Source organism: Falco biarmicus, chromosome 4 (assembly GCF_023638135.1).
Source record: "Falco biarmicus isolate bFalBia1 chromosome 4, bFalBia1.pri, whole genome shotgun sequence".
NCBI lineage: Eukaryota > Metazoa > Chordata > Aves > Falconiformes > Falconidae > Falco > Falco biarmicus.
Genome location: NC_079291.1, coordinates 62,502,231 through 62,523,388, shown reverse-complemented (window position 1 = coordinate 62,523,388; position 21,158 = coordinate 62,502,231). Strand labels below are relative to the sequence as shown.

General features: G+C 49.7%; 2 protein-coding genes across 2 annotated transcripts; one reads left to right on the top strand and one right to left on the bottom strand.

Moving 5' to 3' along the window:
• Positions 1-4,549: 4,549 nt before the first annotated feature.
• Positions 4,550-8,545, bottom strand: CHPF2 (chondroitin polymerizing factor 2). Its single transcript, XM_056334043.1, has 4 exons — positions 8,136-8,545; positions 6,944-7,508; positions 6,310-6,489; positions 4,550-6,022 (listed from the first exon to the last, which is right to left on the bottom strand). Exons 1-4 carry the CDS (start codon positions 8,399-8,401, stop codon positions 4,760-4,762), a joined length of 2,274 nt encoding a protein of 757 aa, XP_056190018.1. The 5' UTR covers positions 8,402-8,545; the 3' UTR covers positions 4,550-4,759.
• Positions 8,546-9,021: 476 nt separating this feature from the next.
• Positions 9,022-20,340, top strand: ABCF2 (ATP binding cassette subfamily F member 2). The gene is given in 16 exon segments (XM_056334042.1): positions 9,022-9,179; positions 9,441-9,609; positions 11,832-12,044; positions 12,978-13,160; positions 13,483-13,654; positions 13,811-13,906; positions 14,978-15,080; positions 15,163-15,258; positions 15,366-15,485; positions 15,998-16,087; positions 16,325-16,435; positions 16,692-16,754; positions 17,217-17,306; positions 17,308-17,346; positions 18,178-18,381; positions 19,734-20,340. Coding segments are annotated over 15 exon segments (1,872 nt in total). The 5' UTR covers positions 9,022-9,179; positions 9,441-9,455; the 3' UTR covers positions 19,872-20,340.
• Positions 20,341-21,158: the final 818 nt, after the last annotated feature.

The following is a 21,158-nucleotide window of genomic DNA, read 5'->3' as shown; positions in this document are numbered from 1 at the left end:
TTACAGGGCTGGGATAGGTCTGTATTTCAGTGTCTAAAATAGTGGGTCCTGGTCAGTCACTTTCTTTCCAGACATACCTTTTCCTTTTTTTTTTCTTTTTTTTCCCCCTCTTTTGACACACTCCTCTGGAGGAGTGACAGGCTTCCATTTTCCCCAATGAAACTACAATGAAGCACTTATAAGAGAAAATCATTTTGGATAGCCTTATTCCGCTACACACTCTTCTCCACTGTTATTCTACCTTTATGACTGTTTTTTGCAGTGCTCATTTTCTCCATCATCTGTAGATTTTATCAGTAGAGATCTTACATTTGCTTCCAAATCATCAATTACATGTCAAACAGCACTGGCTGGAGAACTGTTCCCCTAGGACCTGAGCAGAACTGCCCAAATCCAACAAGTGGCTCTTAGGTGATATGCCAACCAGTTCTTAAGTCACATGACTTGTTTGCTCCTGTATAACTTTCTGTTTAATAGTTAAAGCATTGCATTAAATCAAATGGATATTAATGTAATGGCTGTCTAATAATCTTTAACTTAATAGGTAACTTCAGAGGCTTAAGTCAAGTCATTTGCCAAGTCTTACTGGCTGTACAACAACCCTGACTAGTGCTAGTCAAGTTAGTTACTTGACAGTAATGCCATCCACAGCAAATTTCTTGTCAGTTAGCATTTCTGGTTTCAATTGCTTCTAGTCTAATGTTAGGTAAAGAGTAAATAACATTTTTCTTGTTTGGTGTAATACTGGATCAATTTGTTCAACATTTAATTTGATTTTTTTCTGCATTTTTAGTTTACTATCCCCAGGCTATTCCAGCTAGAGCATAACTGTGACAGCCAACCTGCCTGCCTGTGAGACGCAAGTTGTTGCTTTCATATAGCCTAATCTCACCTTGGAATACAGAGTTTTGATCAATAAACCAGAATCTTCAGTTTATGGACTCAGCAGTCTGCTGGCAGTAATTCCTGCCTTTCCTTTCCCACACAGCTGGATTAAAAAAAGAAAAAAAATTAAAAATCAGCTTCCAGCTTCCCTCAGTTTCCTCCCAAGATTAAAGAGTCTCAGGTTCTGTGTAGTATTGCATCATTGTCTTGTATGCACCGACGTGGGCAGTGACTTACCAAACAATGATCTGTTCCATTTTTTTTTTGGTTTATGTCTTTTGTTTTGTTTAAAAGACAGCCCATCAGATCTCAATCTTTTGGTTCCTGTGATTCTCTTTCTTCCCTAATGAGGACTCACTAGTAATTCTAGCTTGCCCTATGTAATTTTAAAACCTTCTCTGTAGCAGCTTGTTTTGCACCACAGATATCCCCAACTGCTACATCCCCTACAGCATCCAGTTTCACTACCTCAGAGAGAGATTTCCTGACAGTTAACTTGCTCTATCTTCTTCAATGTTTATTCATTCAGCTTGGTCGCATGACACCTGGTTTACACCCATGCATCATACCAAGCTGCTTGCTTTGCTTACACAGTTTTTCTACAGCATCCAATACCTATTGCTAGTCCTCCCAAATGTGTGATCCAGAACAATGATTGAGGGAATTCTCCTGGGATATTACACCATATTGAGCCTTGCACTTGCAAGCTCTGCATCCTCTCTGGCACCATGAGGTTTTATTTCATGCATCAGAATCTCTTCTGTGTTCAAGAAGACAAACACACCATCACCAAGGCAAGCAGAAGCAGGGGTTCAATGCTGACTGGAAGGCAGTCACCGTACATCGAGGTGTTGATGACCCACTGAACAGTTAACCTGAGAGCCACATGCCTGTGCTGCGGCTGTCCGCATGGCGCCATGTTCAAGCCTGTGTCCGCAGCACAGATCCCTGGCCCCCAGGACCACCACAGTCAGCTCCTGGTAAAAGAGCCCGCAGGCAGTCCTCAGTCCTGAGCAGCGATTACACCACCTGGGCGGCCTTACCTTTGTCTGAAAGTGAGGTGAGAAATCCTCATGCAAACATCCTTTCTGTCTGGCAGCAGAAATGATGAATAGAATTGTCTTCTTGTAATCCTGTAATAGCTCTGAGAGCCAAAATGGGAGACCCTGCTCTACAGGTGGGGTCTGCATGGTGTGCAGCATGTGGGTCAGAGGCCCATCCACTGCTACGCCACTTGGGGTTGCCCACATCCAAAGGATGGAAGATTATCTATCCTATCCTCTCTTTATAGTGTTAGCTGTAATGCATCACATTTTAAATGATACCTTCACCCAGTCTGAGTGCTTTTCCTACAGGGACCATAATGGGTCAGCACCTCACGCAAAACAACCACTTCCCATGCAAAATAAGAAAAAGTTTCCCACTTAGCTTCTCACCCTTTGGAAGTTTGCCTAGCAATAAATACACATCCCAGTAAGACATTCAGCAGAGATCCAGCTTCTTCCCGAGTAAATGTAATCAAGACATCCCTTCGTTTTTAAATAAACAAACCTGAGATTTCTATCCAATTTGAAGCAATGTGCCAGACTGAATACTTCTTCTGAAGCTTTTCTAATCTTTCAGCACCTCTTCTGATGCTGACACCAGACCTCTACCTCATACTCCTCATGAGCATAGCAAGTAACAATCTCCTTAAACAGTGCCTACACAGCCATGAACAGGGTTAGTCACCCTCACTCTCAGTGGCTCCTCACGCTGAAATTCGCAAGTCCACATCAGGGCTTTGGCCTTTGATTTCTAGGACACTGGGTGGAAGGGAGCTAGAAAGCTTTGCAGTAAAAAGATTGGTGGGGTCTTGATGGACAACAAATTAAACATAAGCCAGCAGCATTCCCTTGGAGCAAAGGTGGCCAGCATTATCCTGGGCTGCATTAGGAGCGTTGCCAGCAGATTGAGGGCAGCAACCCACCTCTGCTCAGCACTGGCAAGGCACACTTGGAGCGCTGTGCCCAGTTCTGGGCTCCCTGCTACAAGGTTGACATTGACATACTGGAGCGAGTCCAGCAAAGGGCTGTGAAGATGGTCGAGTAATTACAGTGTCTGTCATAGCAGGTGAGGCTGTGAGAGCTGGGATTGTTTAGCCTAGAGAAACATGGGCTCAGCATGGCTCCCACCCACTCATACAAGTCATGGATGGGAAAGTATAAGGAAAACGGAAACAGATGTTTCTCAGGCATGTCCAGTGACGTGACAAGAGGCAACAGGCACCAAATGATATGCAAGAAATCCCATCTGAACATGAGACATAACTTTTTAGCTGTACAAGTTACTACACACTGGAACAGATAGCTGGGATAGATTGTGGATTGTCCATCCCTGGAGACATTTAAAATGCAACTGGACACAGTCCTGAGCAACTTGCTCTAGCTGACCCCTTGTGCAGTGGTGGGGTTGAACTAGATGAACCCCAGAGGTCCTTCCTCCTCTGTGATACAGAACAGGGAAATCTAAACCATGACCCATTTGCTTAATTTCTAGAGAAACAATTTGCAGTTACCTGTCTTGTGTACATCTTATATCTGAATCATTCTGTATAGCAGATTTGTCCTCATTTTCTCCCACCTGGTCAACCTTTGTTATCTGCAAGCTTTTACCAATATTTTTGCCATTCGAATAACCAAATATAATGAGCAACATTTGCCCAAAACCCTGTTCCTGTAGGAATACACTGAAAACTCATACCCAGTCATTAAAAAGACAGCTTTTAATCTATTTAGCAGATTACATTAATGAAAACCTAGACATCAGCTGGGAATAACAGCCCCTGAGAATAAGCAAACAGTTGCCTGCTTCCATTAAGATGCACATGGCAAGTAGCAGGATATACCCAATGGAAATCACCAGGTGCCAAAGCTGTCTGGAGCCGTCTAGAGTCAGGAGCACAAGCAAGAAGTGCGGCGTAACCAAGGAATTTTCTGTCCCTTGGAACAGCTGCACAGGCTTACTGCTTCAATAGGTGCAGGACTTACCAAGTTATCAAATTGGGGCTGAACAGCTAAATCTGCTAGCCTTGCCATCTGCCAGCCTTGTCATCTGCCCACCTATGACAGCAAGTGACAACCTGTTACTTTCAGGGATAATACTTTGCTCAATCTGCAGAACTGAAAGGTAGTTGACAGGGTCCTTCCGACAGTTCCTGGTTGCTCTCTAGGGCATACGGCAGCCCCGTATCACACCACCATGCTCAGCCCAACTGAAGCAAGTTTAGTGCATGCCAAAGGGAATTTTCTGCTCCTTCACCTTCCCAGATTACATTACAAAATGAATGTTCTGCAGTTGTGGAGGAACCAAACAAAGCAAAGTGAAAGTGCACTGAATAGCTTTGTCCAGCAGCAAACTAGACAAGCTGCGTTTATGCCTCCTTGAAAAATAAATGCATGAGGACACAAACACACAGGAGGGTGCAACAGCAGCACTGAAGGTAGCAAAGCTGAGGTGACTGTTCCAGTACATAGCTTGTATTCACTCACTCTGCACTGCTTGGCAGAATTGCATGGATTAAGTAAGGTCAACTACAGCTTGTTTTATATCCCTCATCCCAGATGCTATCAGGTTTACAAGGAACCACATGAGTCTGCCTGGAAATAAACTTTTATTTATTTAAAAAAAAACCCAAACAAACACCCCCCCCCCCCCCAACCCCCTCCCAGAAACAGCCTCTCTCTCCATAGCCCATGCCAGTGCCTCAGAGCAGGGCTGGGAAAGTCTTCCTCCTCCCTTGACCTCACATGCCCTTCACCCATGGCAAGGCTGGGAAGGGGATGAAAAGTGCCAAGTATTAAGGTGCTGAGAAGCTCTCGATGTTTCTTGTCTCTCAAGTGCTGTTAGCCTGTTCCTGCTCAAAGAGGGCCATGGCTAAATGTGAGCGGGATGCGAGTCCTTCCAAGTTACTAACCACACAGCGGTGGTATAACTCCTCACTAAGTCGGGGATTGCAGCTCCTCAGTGCATATTTCTGCACTAACCCTGGCTCCACAGCCCTAAATAGGTGCAGACCAGAATAGTGGAGGAAGACATCAAATACCTCCATGCTCTCCAGCACCTCATCTCGATCTAGGATATCAGCTGCTAGCTTGGTGCGTGCTGTCATGTAGTCAGAGTTATAAAAGCAGGCCTCAGCAAAGGAATGTCTGTCAAAATGCCCATCCCTCAGGAAGTCAGTGCTGGAGGAAGCTGTCTGCTCACCACGGTACACCAGTGCAGGGTTGAATTCTTGGAAGTGCACTGGGAAAAAGACCTGCCAATTGCTGATAGTATTCATGCGGCAGCGGTTCAGGAACTCCATGTTGATTTCTGTCCAGACACTGGCCAAGAAGAATAGTGTGTCCACAGGGTGCTTCTTTGAGACTATATCCATGAGTTTCACTTGTGATGGCACCTCAGTTTTAACACTAATCCAGGGGATTCTAACTTCTGCATAGCGTTTCTCCAGCTCTCCTACCATAGCTTTGACTCCAGCAAAAACATCCACCTGGCTGACTCGCTGGGCATCATAGGGATGGTAGATGAAAAGCAAAGTCAGCAAGGCATTATCATGTGTGTCCAGTGTGTTCATAGCAAACATATCCAGGAAGTTTGCCACAAAATCCAGGTCCTGCACCGTCAAGGGAAGCACCAGTTGCACCCGTGTGGCCTCCGTCACATATGGCATGGGAATAATTTCCACCTTACTTAAGGGCCTCACCAAGCTCACTCGTTTGGCCAGAACATGACTGTGGCCCTTTTGGGTCACTGCCTCCAGCAGCAGGTCCAGCGTATACTCCATGCCCCGTGTGGGGTCAAAACGCCGATAGCCATTCAGCAACTGCCGCTTGTTGAAACGGAGCAGCGGTTGGTAGCGACTGTTAAGTTGCTCAAGTGCAGACTCAATGATTTCACTGACATCTGCTTTGTTGGCTCCAGAGAGCTCACACTTGGGGGAGCCATCAGGACAGGAGAAGAGGTGCTGCTCAGTGAAGTACTCCCAGCTGATTACCTCGAAACGTGACTTTGGAAGAAATGGGGCATTAATGCCCACAGGCCATGTCAAGCCTGCCTCACCTGCAGGGGTCAGTGATGTCAGGTTCCTGATCTGCATCTGTGCAAAGAGACAACGCATACAAATCCCTACCTCTTTCTCAAAGAGATCTGGTTCATCTCTCCCACCCAGGCCTGCCTCACCACCTAGAACTGTATCTTGGTAGTATCACAACAGTGGTTTTGGATAACATCATGTCAGAAGAGCTATTTCTGAGACACATGACTATATCCTGTGTCTGGCTGACAGTCATCTACAAAAAGAAGCAGTAATCTTCCTTTGCTACGTTGAAAGAAAAGGAAACCTGTTTGGTTGAGGAGTTTTTGCAGATATCTCTCACCGCATACCTGGAGGTCCTGGATCTCCTGGTAGGCTCTGTCCAGCTGGATCCTGCTGAAGTGCTTGTGCAGCCGGTACATCAGGGTCACATCAGAAACAGGGTGCACAGCAAGAGCTGCTTGGAACTCCTCCTCCTCCTTCTCCAGCTCAGTATTTTTGGCCAGTTCATAGGTGTGGTATTGCTGGCCCTGAAGTGGACAAGAGCCAGAAAGACTGGCATGGAAAAAGTTCACAGAGAAGCCTTCTCTCACTCCAGACATGCATTTGTCCCTCCTTCCACACTGACTGCAGTACCCAGAGATGAAAATAGAGTCGTTGTCCCCCACCTTACCCCCCCATACTACATGTCCGCTTGGTTCTTGGTACCAACATGCCCTTTACCTAGCCTCCAGGGTAAAAGCCTGTGGATCAGCATCTGCTAGCAAGGTGAAAATTAAATCCTGTATATGTTTTCTCCTTCAGCATCTCAGCTTTGATTACAGGCCTCTCCCCAATGCCACCACACCACGCAGCCCTTTCTTCCTCTGTAACTCACAGCAGAGGCTCACAGAAAAAGCCAGCCCCTTTGCTATGCTGCAGGGAACTAGTAAGAGCATGGGTTGTCAGGCCTAACTAACACAAAACCCTGAGAAGGGGGAGTACCTGGAGCTGGGAAACACAAGTGATGCCAAGGAAATCGATGATGCAGCGCCCCAGCCACTCATCTGGCCGCACACTAAGGATCTCATTGCGACAGCTGTCCAGGTGTGGGTGGAGCTTAAGGAGCAGGCTGCGGGAGATCAGGTAGCCAAAGCCACCATGACAATAGCGGGCCTGCTCATCTGCCCCGATAAACTCCTCTGCTCGTCCCAGGTACACGTCCTGGTTAATACTTAGGTGTGTCACCAGAGCCTTGACCTGTTCAGCCTGGGCATAGGTGTCATCCTGCATGACGTAGAACCAGTCATAGTCAGAAACAAAATGCTGATGGATATAGTTCATGGTCTCATACATGAGCCAAATGGGACGCTCATCCCCGTGGGCCACCAGCACCATGCCATGAGGCACCTTGGCACTGCGCAACCCCGTAAAGTACAGCAGGCGTGGGAAGTGATGGGCTACTGTCTTGTTCACTGCCACTGCCAACGTATTCAAGGTAGCCTTGGAGGTCAGCACAGCTACAAACAGTCTCTCATGGAATCCCAATTCTGTCTGGATGTAGCGAGTTCTGTAAAGGAAGGACATACCTGCATGACAAACAGCTGGACAACAAAAATCAAAGGATGATGGTAACTTGGGATAAATCTTTATCTGCTGGAGTCTACCAGTGGTGAAACAATTAAGCCTAGAAGTAGAGCTTTAAGAGAAGACTCACTAGGAAAAATCCCATTTTGTAAAGACACTCGCTTCCTTTAAGGAAACTACAATCTCACATCATTTATCTAAGCTAGGAAACTGTGCTAGTGTAATTAAAAACAAACAAACCAGAGCTAACCACTTGCAAGTTATATATAATACTATTAATTGCTCAATATTTTCCTATTGAATAGACGGGTTAAAAAAGTTTTGAAGTCTAATTTAACACGTTCTCTTAGGGAGAAGTACTAGATGTACTCTTAATGTTCTTGGGCATTTTTGTTTTTTAATTAACTTCTTAAGACACTTCTCTTGCACCTCTTTGAAGTAACAATCTCAGCCATTGCCTTGCTGCACCATGCTGCTACTACATGAGGTACATCAAATGGCGTATTCCACTCTGAGCCTGTTAACTTGCCAGAGGACTTGGAACCCCAAGTGCCATCCATATGGGATTATCCTCCCCGAAGAAAAGCCAAGCCAAAAGAACAGATGTTACCTGAGCACTTTTTTGTAAGGCTTGTTGGGGTCTCGGTAGTACGGAACAATCCTGGGCCTGAAATCCTCGTGGCCTGTGCCATCTGCGGCCTCTGGGCGAGCTGCGCCGCCGAGGGGCCCGGGGCGGCCCGCCGCCCCCAGGCACTGCTCCTCGGCCCCGCTCTGGCTCCAGGAGGCGCGCAGCAGGCTCAGGCTGCAGCCCAGCGAGAGGCCCAGGACGAGCGGCAGCACGGGCCGCAGTGCGGCCAGCAGCGCGGCCAGGCGCATGGCGGGGGCCAGCGGGGCGACGTCCAGCCGCCGGGCCGGTCTGGTCCGGCCCGGCCCGAGGCAAGGCAGAGGGTCGTGGCGGCCGCAGGCCCGCTACGACCGGGGCGGGCGCCGGGGGCCGCTCCGGCGCTCGGAGACACGGCGGTCGCGGAGCATCGCTAGCCTAGGGCGCCGAGGCGGCGCGGGCCGCGGCGGGCCCTGCCGAGGCAGCGGGCGGCTGGAGGCGCGGCGCCGCGCACCGCCCTCCGGGCCGGCCCCCGCGGCTCAGCAGCCCCCGGGCTCGTTCACCTGCAGGCAAGGCACGGCAGCCCTCCAGCGCGCAAGCCGGCGATGGGGCCGGTGCAGAGCTCCGTGCCGGGGGCGCGGGGTGCGGCAGCGGCTCCCACCGGGCCCCGCTCCCGCCGCTGCCACCTCAGCCGCCTCATCGCGACCAGCCGCCCTTCCGCTTCCGCTCCGCTTCCCCGCTCCGCGCTATAGCGCCTCGGCGGCCGCTCTGCCCTCCAACACCACCGCCTCTATTGTAAGGCGGGCCAGAGTCCCCGGCTCTCGGCGGGGGCGGGGCCTGGCGCGTGGCATGCCGGGACGCGCAGTGTCCGGCAGGCGGCGGCGCGGCCGGGCTCGGGCGGCGGAGGGCACGCGGACTCGGCTTCCCAGAGGCGTGCGGCGGCCCGGCGCGGGTGACGCTACGCGCTACGATTGGTCGCCGCCGCGGGGGGCAGGGCGTGCGCACGCGGTAGCAGCTGTCCTGTTGCGACAGAAGGAAAGCGCGGAGCCGCCGGTGCGGGAGGGGCTTGGCGGCGCGGCGGGGCGAGCAGGAGGAGCGGAGCGGGCCGGGCCGCGCCGCCGCCGCCGGGCAGGGCAGCCTAGCGGGCGGGCGGGCGGGCGGCTGGCTGGCCCTCGGCCGGGCCCGGCGGCGCCGCGTGGTCCGGGCCGGGGCGGGCGGCTCGCGGGCCCGCCGGGGCGGGGCGGCCGGGCTGGGGCGGGGCGGGCCGGATCGGATCGTCGCGGCCTAACGGCGCCTGTCGCACCTCCGCCGCAGCGCCTCCGCCGCGCCATGCCCTCGGACCTGGCCAAGAAGAAGGCGGCCAAGAAGAAGGAGGCGGCCAAGGCCCGGCAGCGGCCGCGCCGAGCCCCGGAGGAGAACGGCGATGCCGGGACGGAGCCGCAGGAGGTCAGGCCCCCGGAGGCCAACGGGACGTCGCTGCCAGGTAAGAGGCGGCCCCGCCGCGATGCCGGTGCTGCCGCGCCGGCGGGCGCCTGGCTCGTGCCCGGGCTCCCCGGCGCCCCCGCGAGCCCTCGGTGGGGCTCAGCCCGGCAGCCCCGCGCGTTCCGGCGTTGGCAGCGCCCGGCCGGGGCTGCCGGTGGGCAGGACGGTGCGCGATCGGTTGTGCCCGCGGCTCGGAGAGCTGGGACTTCCGTTTCTCCTCGGATGAGATACCCGTGGGCACGGGCTTGCGCCGAGCTGGGCCAGCCGCGGTGCCTCCCGTTAGGGCCACCTCATCTCCTGTGAGCCAGCCGGACACTTACAGCGATCCGTGGCGGCTGTCCGTAGGCTGTGCAGGTGAGGGGCTCCCTCGGCCCTCACTTCAGGCGTGCAGTGTGAAGATCGACGGTGCTGATGGTGGTTTTTCCCCGTCAGATACGGTCCTGATCTTCTGGTACTTTATGCCCAGCCCTGTTCGAGTTTTTGTTGGGTTCCCCCCCAGCCCCACGCTGCAGGAACCACTGTAGTGCCTCAGTTCTTACTGTTCTTACGGCTATGGCCCTGTCTGTTCTGTTTTTCTGGGCCATATCTCGTTTGCAGAAACTGTGAGCCTGGTTATCTTAGGAAAGAGACTGTGTCAACAAAGAGCTGTTGACCTCCCCAAAGGAAATAGGCAAGGTAAAGCTTACAGAGAGAGAGGGTTGAGTCGGTCCTTGCTTTAGCCCGCCTGGTGACCCGCCGGCAGATGGGCACGCAAGTTTTTTTCAGACTCAGCCCACAGTGCAGTTTTAAGAGGCACTCGATGCGTGACAGAGACGCGGGGCAGCCAAAGGCGGGGGGGCCGGTCTCCCGCGGACCCTGCTCTTTGCTGGCGGTCCCGGGTGCGCTCCTGCGCGGTGCTGCCATCCGGGCCGGTGCTGGGGCCGCCGGTGCCGGACGCGCGCTGGCCCAGCCGGGGCGGTCCTGCGGCGGGGCGGCCCTGGCGCCCGCCCGCGCCGAATCGGCCAATCGCCGTCCGCTCCCGCGGTACATTTGCATAGCGCCTTCCGATTGGTGGAGCCTGGGGAGCCGCGGCGGGCTCAGGCTTCGGGCCCTGCGCCTTCCACCGGGTCGAGCCGCGCCGAGCTGGGCCGGGGCGGGCGGGAGCGCTCTGCCTGCGGCTGCCAGTGCCACGGCCGGTGGGGGCTGCGGGCGGGGCAGGCGGCTGGGGTTGCGGCAGAGCCGTGGCGGTGAGCAGGCGCTGGGAGTGCAGGGCAGGCTGGTAAAGCAGCGAGGATGTCGGAGGGCAGGCAGTGTGGGTCGATATGTGCCTGTTTCTTACTAGCAGTTCCCTGTGAAGTTGTTATGCATCAAGGATAAAGCTGCCTTGCCCTCTTCTTGCTCATCTGGTTTGCTTGTTTATCCAACTGGTCTGCTTGTGCTGCCCGTGATTTCAGAGAGGGTCCTGTGTCAGCTCAGTCGGCATCTTTTGCTCCTTCTTGTTGGGTAAGGCACGTTAGCCTTGGCAATAACGGTGGTTTTGCAGAGTTTTTCCCAGGAGTGCTAGACGTTGAGAGCCAGGGTGCTATCCCTCAGTGGTCTGAACACAAACAATCTGAATGCCAGGTCTCTGCTTTGAGAAGCTGGAATGTTGCTGAGATTCTCAGTGCCGTTTTCTTCTTCTAATGGCATTGTTTCACCAAAAATTTGACTGCAAATGCTGGGCTGCAACAGATCACTGTGATAGGAAAGGTGTGCTTATACTGTGGGAGGAAAGGAAGAGGTGGGGGCATGCATATGGGCATATTAGCTTCGCAAAAATTGGTACGGCCTATTCCAATGCTGCTGCTGCTTTTCTTCTTTCAGCTTTCCCTTCATTTATTTTATACCCAAGTTTTCCTTTGGCCAGGCCCTTCCTTAAGCTTGCAAGCAACACTTTATAAGTTCTCTTACCATCCCAGCCCTTCCTGCAGTGAGAGCTAGTCCCATCATTCTTGGATAACAGGCTAGCTGTTCTGGCAGCTCGCTTGGTCCTAGTGGTCATATTTTTTTAGAGAGAGCAGGTGGAAGTTCCTCTGTATCCATCTGCTAAGCTGAAAAGCAGAGTGTCATTGCTTCTGGGCCTCCTCAACATTTCTGTAGAAATGGGGACATGGGAGTTGTTTTTGTAGTCGTGGGCCTATTGGGGCTTATTGCTTCCCTTGTATCTGTAAATCACTAACACCTCTGGTCTGTTTCTGCATATAGAGGTGGATGCTCTTACAAAGGAGCTGGAGGACTTTGAATTAAAGAAAGCTGCTGCCCGTGCTGTGACAGGAGTGCTGGCCTCCCATCCCAACAGCACTGACGTGCACATCATTAACCTCTCACTGACCTTCCACGGTCAGGAGCTGCTGAGTGATACAAAACTGGAGCTGAACTCCGGAAGGCGCTACGGCCTGATTGGACTGAATGGGATTGGTAAGCTGTGGGGCACGGTGACCTGGGCTGCTTGGAGCTCGGTGAGGATACTGTCCTGCTGAGAAGCTGGACAGATGCAGGTGGTAAATACTGGAAACCAGAAATAGGGCTGTTAGACAGATGTGGCTGGGAGATGGCAGTTTCCATTCTCTCATCTCCCCCCACCCAGGAAGAGGAATTGCAAGTATTGCTGGTGGAGGTATGAGGTTGCATTCTAGCTTTGGACTGTGCATTTGAACTTGTTTCTGGTGAGATTTGGGTGAGATGTCTGGGATCTGTGAATCTGCCTTATTCCTGTTTGCAGGATTTGTTTAGCAGTGTCAGTAAATCCAATGATGATGGTATTGGTCAAAGAACTTGCACAGTGTGGAGGAGTAGGGAGTGTGTGGTTTGGCCTGAGTGGGAAAACAACTGTATAGTCCCTGGAGAAGGCGACACTCTACATGGAGAGATGCAGAATGTGGGTGTACTTGAGGAAGAGCTAGTAAGAGTGACCAATTGTTTTAACTTTCAGGAAAACACTTGGGTCCCTAATGACGGGTGCATAACATTCCTCTATGTTAGGAGTCTTTAGAATCTGGGGTCCTGGTAGCAGGTGTCAGACCTGGTTAGGCAACAGCAAGTACACAGCAGAGAGAAGGTTCCCTAAATCTGGGCAAGGGCTGAACTGCAGTGGTTTCCAAAGAGATTCTTCCTGTTTCAGTCCTGTCCCTCAGGTGATGAGCCTTAGCTGGGGGGGCAGCCTATTGCAGTGAGGCAGTATGCTCTGATGTGCTTCTAGTTCTTCTGGCCTCTTGAGCAAGAAATTCCCAAGGATTTTCAGGCGTTGGAAAGGGAGGGAATTGGTGGGATCTGACTGCATCTCATCCATTTCTCTGTGACGTTGTATCTCACTGAATCCAACAATGATGTGGAGTGTCTGTCTGCACACAGGGAAATCCATGCTTTTGTCAGCTATTGGGAAACGAGAAGTGCCCATCCCAGAGCATATTGACATCTATCACCTGACTCGAGAGATGCCTCCCAGTGACAAGACCCCTCTCCAGTGTGTGATGGAGGTGGATACAGAGAGGGCCATGTTAGAACGAGAGGCAGAACGTCTGGCTCATGAAGATGGTAAAGCTTCTTGGAGTCCCAAGGGACATTTCCTCCATTTCCCTCCTCACTGAAGAAAAGGGATTATTTGGGTTCCTTGGCAGAGTTTTTACATGTTACAGTATCTATTTCCCCCAGCTGCCCTGTACTGGTTGAAAAGTCCTGTAGGATTACACTTTAGATGAAATTATTCCATGCAGCTTCTTAAGAAGTGTCTCAGGTTCGGGAATGGAGGGGGCTGAACGGTGATAAAGCAGGTGGACTGTGAGCTTTCCCAGCTGTATAGAGGTGCAGGTGAGAGCCCTTTATTGGTAGAAGTGCTGACAGGCAGGCTTTCTTTCAGCGGAGTGTGAGAAACTCTTGGAGTTATATGAACGTCTGGAGGAGCTGGATGCTGACAAGGCAGAAGCACGGGCCTCACGGATCCTTCATGGTTTGGGGTTCACACCAGCCATGCAGAGGAAGAAGCTGAAGGACTTTAGCGGTGGCTGGCGAATGAGGGTGGCTCTTGCTAGGTGAGTGGTATATACTGCCTGCTGGCTCCTGGGAGAATGCCTGCCTGCTCTTGACTCTGCAGAGCCACATACACAGTTCTAAGAACTGGGAGCAGAGCTGAGAGGCTTTGGGTTACCTGCATTTACCCTACTGTGTCATCTCCCTTCTCCTTTCAGAGCCCTCTTCATTCGGCCTTTCATGCTGCTTCTAGATGAGCCCACAAACCACCTTGACCTGGATGCCTGTGTGTGGTTGGAGGAAGAGCTGAAAACGTAAGCATGAAGGAGTTTGCTGTTTCTCTGAGTTGTGCTTTTCTGCTGGAACACCTAATCAGCACATGAGCAGGTGCTACAGGGGTAACTGGCTATAGTTCCTGTGGCTACATAACTATATTGTGGTACTGGTGACATCTTCTTGTGCTTGCTGCTACACATGACTGTGGAAGAGTTCTTGATGCAAGGGGTGGTGAATTCAAGACAAGCCCCTGTCTTTCCCTTACTGAAGAAATGAAAAATTCTGGTTGGGGCTACCTGGTTAAAGCTACTTCCTTGGAAGCTGGGGGCAGCCTGTGTACCAGCACCATGTGCTGTACCGGTACTGTGAGTTTTCCAGAGCTGGCTTCCAGCTCATCTTTCTACATATTGGTCCCCTGTTTTCACGGATCAGTGGTACCCAAGTGTGTCAGTTTCATCTTGTTCTAGTATGTCAGGTGACTGGTTTTTGTAAACAAAGGTGAAATGTTAAGGCTTAAGGTAAAAAGCTTAGGAATAGTTATAAAGTTTAAAGTGAAGGGCTTTTCATTTGCAGAGGTTTTTCTGTCAGTTTTGTCAGTTGAACCTTTTGCATGCTTGCTTTAGAAGTCAGATGTTTTAGGGAAGTAATTTGAACCTCTTTTTTTTGGGAGGCTTTAACCAGCCATGGTGCAGATTTAGAGTGGAGCCATGCATAGTAAACCTAACAGATGGTAGTCTGTATTATGGTGGAAGTAAGCAGCAAAGGCTGAAACTTCCAAAAACTGTGATGCCAATGGAGTCAGTTGCATCAGTAGCACAAGTCATCTACCACATGGGTAGCCAGCTCTCAACTCTTTGTGAGCTGTCTTACAGTGAAGAGTGTTTTAACACAATGAGAGATGTTTCCAGTATTTGCTTACCGCAGCTGGTTGTAGCTGCTTTACTCCAGATTTCCCAGAGCCATCTCCAAGGCTGTTATCTTTTTGTTCTTAATCCGATTGAAGGCAAGAGAGATGCAGTGCCTGTAAATCCCCTGTCAATCACCACCAGGGCCAATGAGCAAGAATTCTTTCCCTAGCTTAGTTTCTAATAACTTGCGTGGTACCACAGGTTCAAGCGGATCCTTGTGCTGATATCCCACTCCCAAGACTTCTTGAATGGTGTCTGCACGAACATAATCCATATGCACAACCGCAAACTGAAGTACTACACAGTAAGTAAATGGTGCCCTGCACAACTGGCAAAAACAGAGGAGCTGTTCTCCGGGCAACCTATGATGTTCTGTGGTCTTCTAGGGAAATTACGATCAGTATGTAAAGACTCGTTTGGAACTCGAAGAAAATCAAATGAAGCGATTCCACTGGGAGCAAGATCAGATTGCCCATATGAAGGTATCTGCCTAGCTGCATGAACATCTTTCTACCCATGCAGGTGGGCATCCCTGCGCCTCCTCAACCTTGTTATTGTGGCTTTCAGCCAACTCTGGGTTTTGTTGCAGAATTACATTGCACGATTTGGTCATGGTAGTGCGAAGCTGGCCAGGCAAGCTCAGAGCAAGGAGAAGACCCTTCAAAAAATGATGGCTTCTGGCTTGACAGAGAGAGTTGTGAATGATAAGGTAGGATCAGACACGGGACTGCATCTAGAGATCAATATTAGAAACATTGGCTAGGTATAGTAGAATGATCTTTAGCTGACAGCAGGAGTGGTTGACACAGCTGGAAGCCACAGTGGTGTACCCTTTCTGATGCCAAGGATGACTGTACTGCAGATAGCATAATGCTGAAGAGTGGAAAGAGGAGGAGATTTGTCATATCAATAAGGCTGTTTTGCAGATACAGAAATCACAAATGAATGTCTAAGGTTTGGAGAAGGTGGGGGCGGATGCTCAGAGCAACTCCTATTTGAAAAGTGTAAGACCACATTTCAAGGGGAAAGAAGCAGGGACTTATTAGCCAGTGGATGAGCTTGTAAGCAACTAATCAGAATAAATCTGTGAGTTGCTAGAGGGGCTTACAGTCTAGTGCCTTGGTCTACAGATTGTGTTTGTAGTCAGGCAAGGTTATACCAGAATAACTGGGTTGTCTTGTGCTTCAGGTTCTCTAACAAGTGGCTATTCTGTGTTAACAGACTTTGTCATTCTATTTCCCACCCTGTGGGAAAATCCCCCCTCCTGTCATCATGGTGCAGAACGTCAGCTTCAAATACACCAAGGATGGGGTGAGTATAGGGAGTATGCATGGGAGGTATGGAGATTACTTGTATCCCTGCCTTCTTTGGGAGCATGAGGCTTTTGACTAAGCTTTCTGATCAGGTTGCAGCATGTGACTAGTGGATCAAACTTATTGGAAGTGTTAATACTCAGTCTGCTGAGGATAGAGCATTACAGGTGCAGCCCAGAGGTTCTGGGTAGTAGTGGAAAGGCATAGTATGTGTCGTGATTTCTCCGGTTTGCAGCCATGGATCTATAATAACCTGGAGTTTGGGATTGACCTGGATACCCGTGTAGCTCTTGTTGGACCCAATGGAGCTGGAAAGTCAACACTGCTGAAACTGCTCACAGGAGAGGTATGCTCCCTACATTGTCTACCCTTTATTTTTGAGGTAGTCTTCAAAGAAGCTGCACTTATTTGCCAGAACCCCAATCAGGCCTTGGAAATCCTAAGATCTTGCTATAATATAGGGCTTTCCCCACCCCCACCCCCGATATTATCTGTTCAGGCTAACTCCTCTGTGCCAGAGCAGAGATGGCTGGATTCTGTATTTCTGGCATACAGCAAAAGGAGGGGTTCCCTGGTGAAACACTTTTATCTTCCCTTTCTAGCTGCTGCCCACAGATGGGATGATTCGCAAGCACTCGCATGTGAAGATTGGTAGATACCACCAGGTACTCCCTACAGCAGACACCAGGGACATGAAATGCTAAGGAAAAAGCTGTCAGGCATAAGAAATGTTGCCCCTCTTTCTACATCTAAGGCCCCTCCCACTGTGCCTGGAGATAGGGGATGGAACTGTTCTGTTGGCTGAATGGGCTCTAGCAAATGTTCCTACCCTGAAAAGAGTCTTGGTGTGGTCCTTTCTCTTTAGCCTCTCACCTTTTATGGGAGAGATGGCTGCCTTGTGCTTGGTGGTGGACAAGCATGCTATTCTGAAGCAGCACTCCTGCTCCTGAAACAAGAGGCTCTTTCCATAATAGTTCAGCACAGTGGTGGTACTGTGAGTGGGGTTACTGGCTCTTGTATTCTGCTGCTTAGCTGGTACCAGAGGGGAATAAGGTGGGGATGCGCATCCTTTTGGCCATGGAGTGGGCGGCCTGCACAGCCTGAAGCTGACTTTTCTTCTCTGTCAGCACCTGCAAGAGCAGTTGGACTTGGACCTCTCACCCCTGGAGTACATGCTGAAATGCTACCCAGAGATCAAGGAGAAGGAGGAAATGAGGAAAAATCATTGGCAGATATGGTCTGACAGGGAAGCAGCAGGTGAGTATGAGCTGCTGAGGTTTGGTTTTTGCTCATTAGGAAAGTAGAGCTGCTGCATTTTCTGTTGCTCTGCGGATGTCTGACAGTGTGATGCAGTACACAGCATGGCCTGTCACAGCATCAAAATGTTTTTTCCGTCTCTGCTGAGAAGAAATAACTCATAGCTCGTAGGAACTTTCTTTGCATTGCAGCAGTATGTGGGTTGGAATGGGTGACCTCCTCGGAATCCAGGTGTAGAGAAGACAAGTTGTGGCATAGTGCTAGACTTGAGCATATTTTAACTGTAACTTGAACTCCTTTGCTTATCTCTTACTTCTGAGATGAATACCAGGCAGAAATGCTAGAACATATTCTCAGCTGGGAGTGGGGACTTCTTGGCTCAAACAAGAGGGTAGGATCACCAGTGGTGCTCTAAAGTCCAAAGATGACATGTTCCTGTACATCACACATCACATGTATGACAGGAGTTGTCTTCATCAGTGCAGTTCAACACTGATTTTTACATTGTTCTTCCCCATTTATCAATCCAGAAGTTGAGAGTAGTTTTACGATTGTGTCAGGATGCAGTGAACACTAGTCAGACCTCAATTAACTATCCTTTGGAACCTTCAACACCAGCTGGGTCTTACTATGGACACTTCTTCAGAAGTCTCTGGAATCCCCTTGTTCTGCTGGTGAGAGAAGCTTAGCCTAGGTGTAAGACTGACTAAACCGTCCTCTTGTGTCATGTGGCTGCTGGAAACACAGTGTGAGATCTGAATGTTTTGCGGTCAGGATGGTGGTCTGTTAAGTTTCACTGCAGAGCTGCAAATGGTGTCTTGTGTTTCTCAGGTGAGCCCCATTAGGAACCTCTCTGATGGACAGAAGTGCCGTGTGTGCTTTGCGTGGCTGGCCTGGCAGAATCCTCACATGCTTTTCCTGGATGAGCCTACCAACCACTTGGACATAGAAACAATAGATGCTCTGGCAGATGCTATCAATGAATTTGAAGGAGGAATGATGCTTGTCAGCCATGACTTCAGACTCATCCAGCAGGTAAGAAAAGTAGTGAATTTTGTCAGAGCACCTTTCTGACAGTTTAAGTAATTAAAACAAGGTGTCTTCAACTGACTGGCTCTTACTTATCCCCAAAAAGGTGTGTGAGTGAAAAAAAAAAAAAAAATAATCACTGGACACTATTCTCTTGCCATGTTCATGTGAAATGATTACTGACCTAGCCTAGGAGAACAGTAGGTACTTGAAAGAAGAAAACCTCACACCACAAAAGTGAAGTGAAGAATAAGTTAAATGGAAATCATGACACACTGTGGAGGCCTTAACTAGATTTTTTAAAAATTATATTGGAGTAGTTCTAGCCCAGTGTTTTATCACTCAGTCTGCACAGGCAAAAGAATTTGCACCACACGCACACAAATGTCAAGTGCTCATCTATCAGCTATAGCTTTGTCTGCAAGTTCAGGTATAATTTTATATTTTAGTGTGTTATATCCAAGTAGTTCAGGTCAAGAACTACCTTTTTTCAACGCCCAGTTTAGCAGGTGTCAGGGGTTTAACCCCAGCCAGCAACTGAACACTACACAGCCACTTGCTCGCTCCCTGACAGCTCTAGTGGGATGGGAAGGAGAACGGGGGAAAGGTGAAACTCATGGGATGGATAAGAACAGTTTAATAACTGAAATAAAGTATAATATAATATTAGTAGTGAAAAAGGAGATAACAAAAAGGAGAGAGGAGTAAAAGCCAAGAAAAACAAGTGATGCACATTACAGCTGCTCACCACCCACTGACTTACGCCCAGCCAGTTCTCGAGCAGCGATCAGTCCTTCCTGGCCAACTCTGCCCTCTTTAGGTACTGACTGTGACAGTCTGTGGTGTGGAATATCCCTTTGGCCAGTTCGGGTCAGCTGTCCTGGCCCTGCTTTCTCCCAGGTGCTTGTGTACCTGCTCACTGTCAGAGCATTAGAAACTGAAAAGTCCTTGACTTAAGAGTAAGCACTACTTCACAACAACTGAAACATCAGTGTGCTATCAACACTATTCTCATACTAAATCCAAAACACAGCATTATACCAGGTAATAGGAAGAAAATTAATGCTTATCACAGCTGAAACCAAGACAGCAGGAAAGGCTTTTCTTAGTCCATAAACAAAAAAAAACATGTTGAGAAGTCAAGGATTTTTAGTTCTAAAATCTTGTATAAATTATGCAGAAAACCCTAGGTAAGATAGTTCAGTGCAGGTATTTTTCTTTGGTAGTTGAAGTGTGAAAGTTACTAACCTCATTTCTTACCAGACTTCAGAGAGTAGATTCTGGTTAGTTTTATTGATTTTTGTGAAATTATAACATACTGTACTGTAAAGCTGCTCTCCTTGTGTGCTTGCTTTCAGGTTGCACAGGAGATCTGGGTCTGCGAGAAGCAGACAATCACAAAGTGGCAAGGTGACATCCTTGCCTACAAGGAACATCTCAAGTCAAAGCTGGTGGATGAAGATCCACAGCTCACCAAAAAGACCCACAATGTGTGAGCTCTAGAGCAGTCGGTCAGGTGCTCTGTGGAGACTGACAGTGGCCAATTGACTCACCCATCTGCCAACTGGAATGGGACTCTGCTGCTATCTCTGGCTGTGTTCTAGGATTGCTGCAATACTGCTTCCCCTTGACTTGCCTTGCACCTCTGTATCTGGACAGATCTCCTCTGATCTGGCTACGTCTGGGCAACTGTTTCCATATTTAGATGATGTCCCATCTGAGCCAGGCCTTGGAATCTAGTGGTCTGGGGTTATGGTGGTGGCAGTTAGGGTGTCTGAGCTGCAGTGATAGAGAAGTGGAGACCCCAGCCCAGCTTCTCCCACCTCTTCCTTCCCAATTTCTGCTTCGGTTTAGATACTTCACTTCAAACTCCTCTGGCCTTGGTTTGTTTTTAACTATTATTTAACAGTGTAATTAACAGATCTGCCTGAAAATCCATCAGTCAATAAAGAGGGAAGAACAGTCTTGTTTTGTGAGTTGTAGTAGTTATTGGGGCATGCTGGGGCAGATCAGTGCTGAGCTTTGAGTAAAGTTGCAGAGTCCTTTCTTCCTGGGTGAAGGTTCGGTTCTTCAGTACAACCAAAATGACCAGAATTTGTGGGCTACACCGAAGAGTGAGTACTGAGCTCTGGAGATACAGACTAGTGAGTAGGATCCTCACCTGGGAAACTGTTAATCCAGAGTGAGCACTGGGTTTTCCAGTTAGTGACAGAAGGGGGAGCAAGCCACACATGCATTTTTTGCTGTTGGTGTACAACTTGAAAGGGTTCTGAGGACTGGAAGTTAAAGACAATGTGGATCTAGAAAATACCAGTGTATGTTTTCTACAACAGAGTTGCTTAGGTGTATGCTTTTTCCTTCACCTTGAACTGTATGGGTCTAATAATGAGACCAAATAATTTAGGATTTTTGGACTATGAATTATTTGTTCCTTACAAGTTTAACTAAACAAAACTAATCCAATAAAGTTAGTTTAACATTTATTTTTGTTCTTAGAACCAGAACGGTTTGGGTTAGAAGGGCCCTTAAAGCCCCCCCAGTCCCACCCCTGCCACGCGCAGGGCCCCCTTCCCCCAGCCCCGGTGGCTCCCAGCCCCGTCCAGCCTGGCCTTGGGCACTGCCAGGGCTGGGGCACCCACAGCTGCTCTGGGCAGCCCGTGCCGGCGCCTCGCCACCCTCACAGGGAAGGATTTCTCCCTCAGCTCTGATCTCCATCTGCCCTCTCTCAGCGCAAAGCCGTTCCCCCTTGTCCTGGCGCTGCAGGCCCTTGGGAAAAGCCCCTC

What these genes read in the sequence shown, in the direction of transcription:
- CHPF2 (XM_056334043.1), bottom strand. Translation starts at nt 8,401, where the DNA reads ATGCGCCTGGCCGCGCTGCTGGCCGCACTGCGGCCCGTGCTGCCGCTC. An exon ending in CCTTACAAAAAAGTGCTCAG is followed by an intron (nt 7,509 to 8,135) that starts GTAACATCTGTT and finishes CTTCCTTTACAG; the next exon opens with AACTCGCTACATCCAGACAG. An exon ending in CTTGTGTTTCCCAGCTCCAG is followed by an intron (nt 6,490 to 6,943) that starts GTACTCCCCCTT and finishes TGTCCACTTCAG; the next exon opens with GGCCAGCAATACCACACCTA.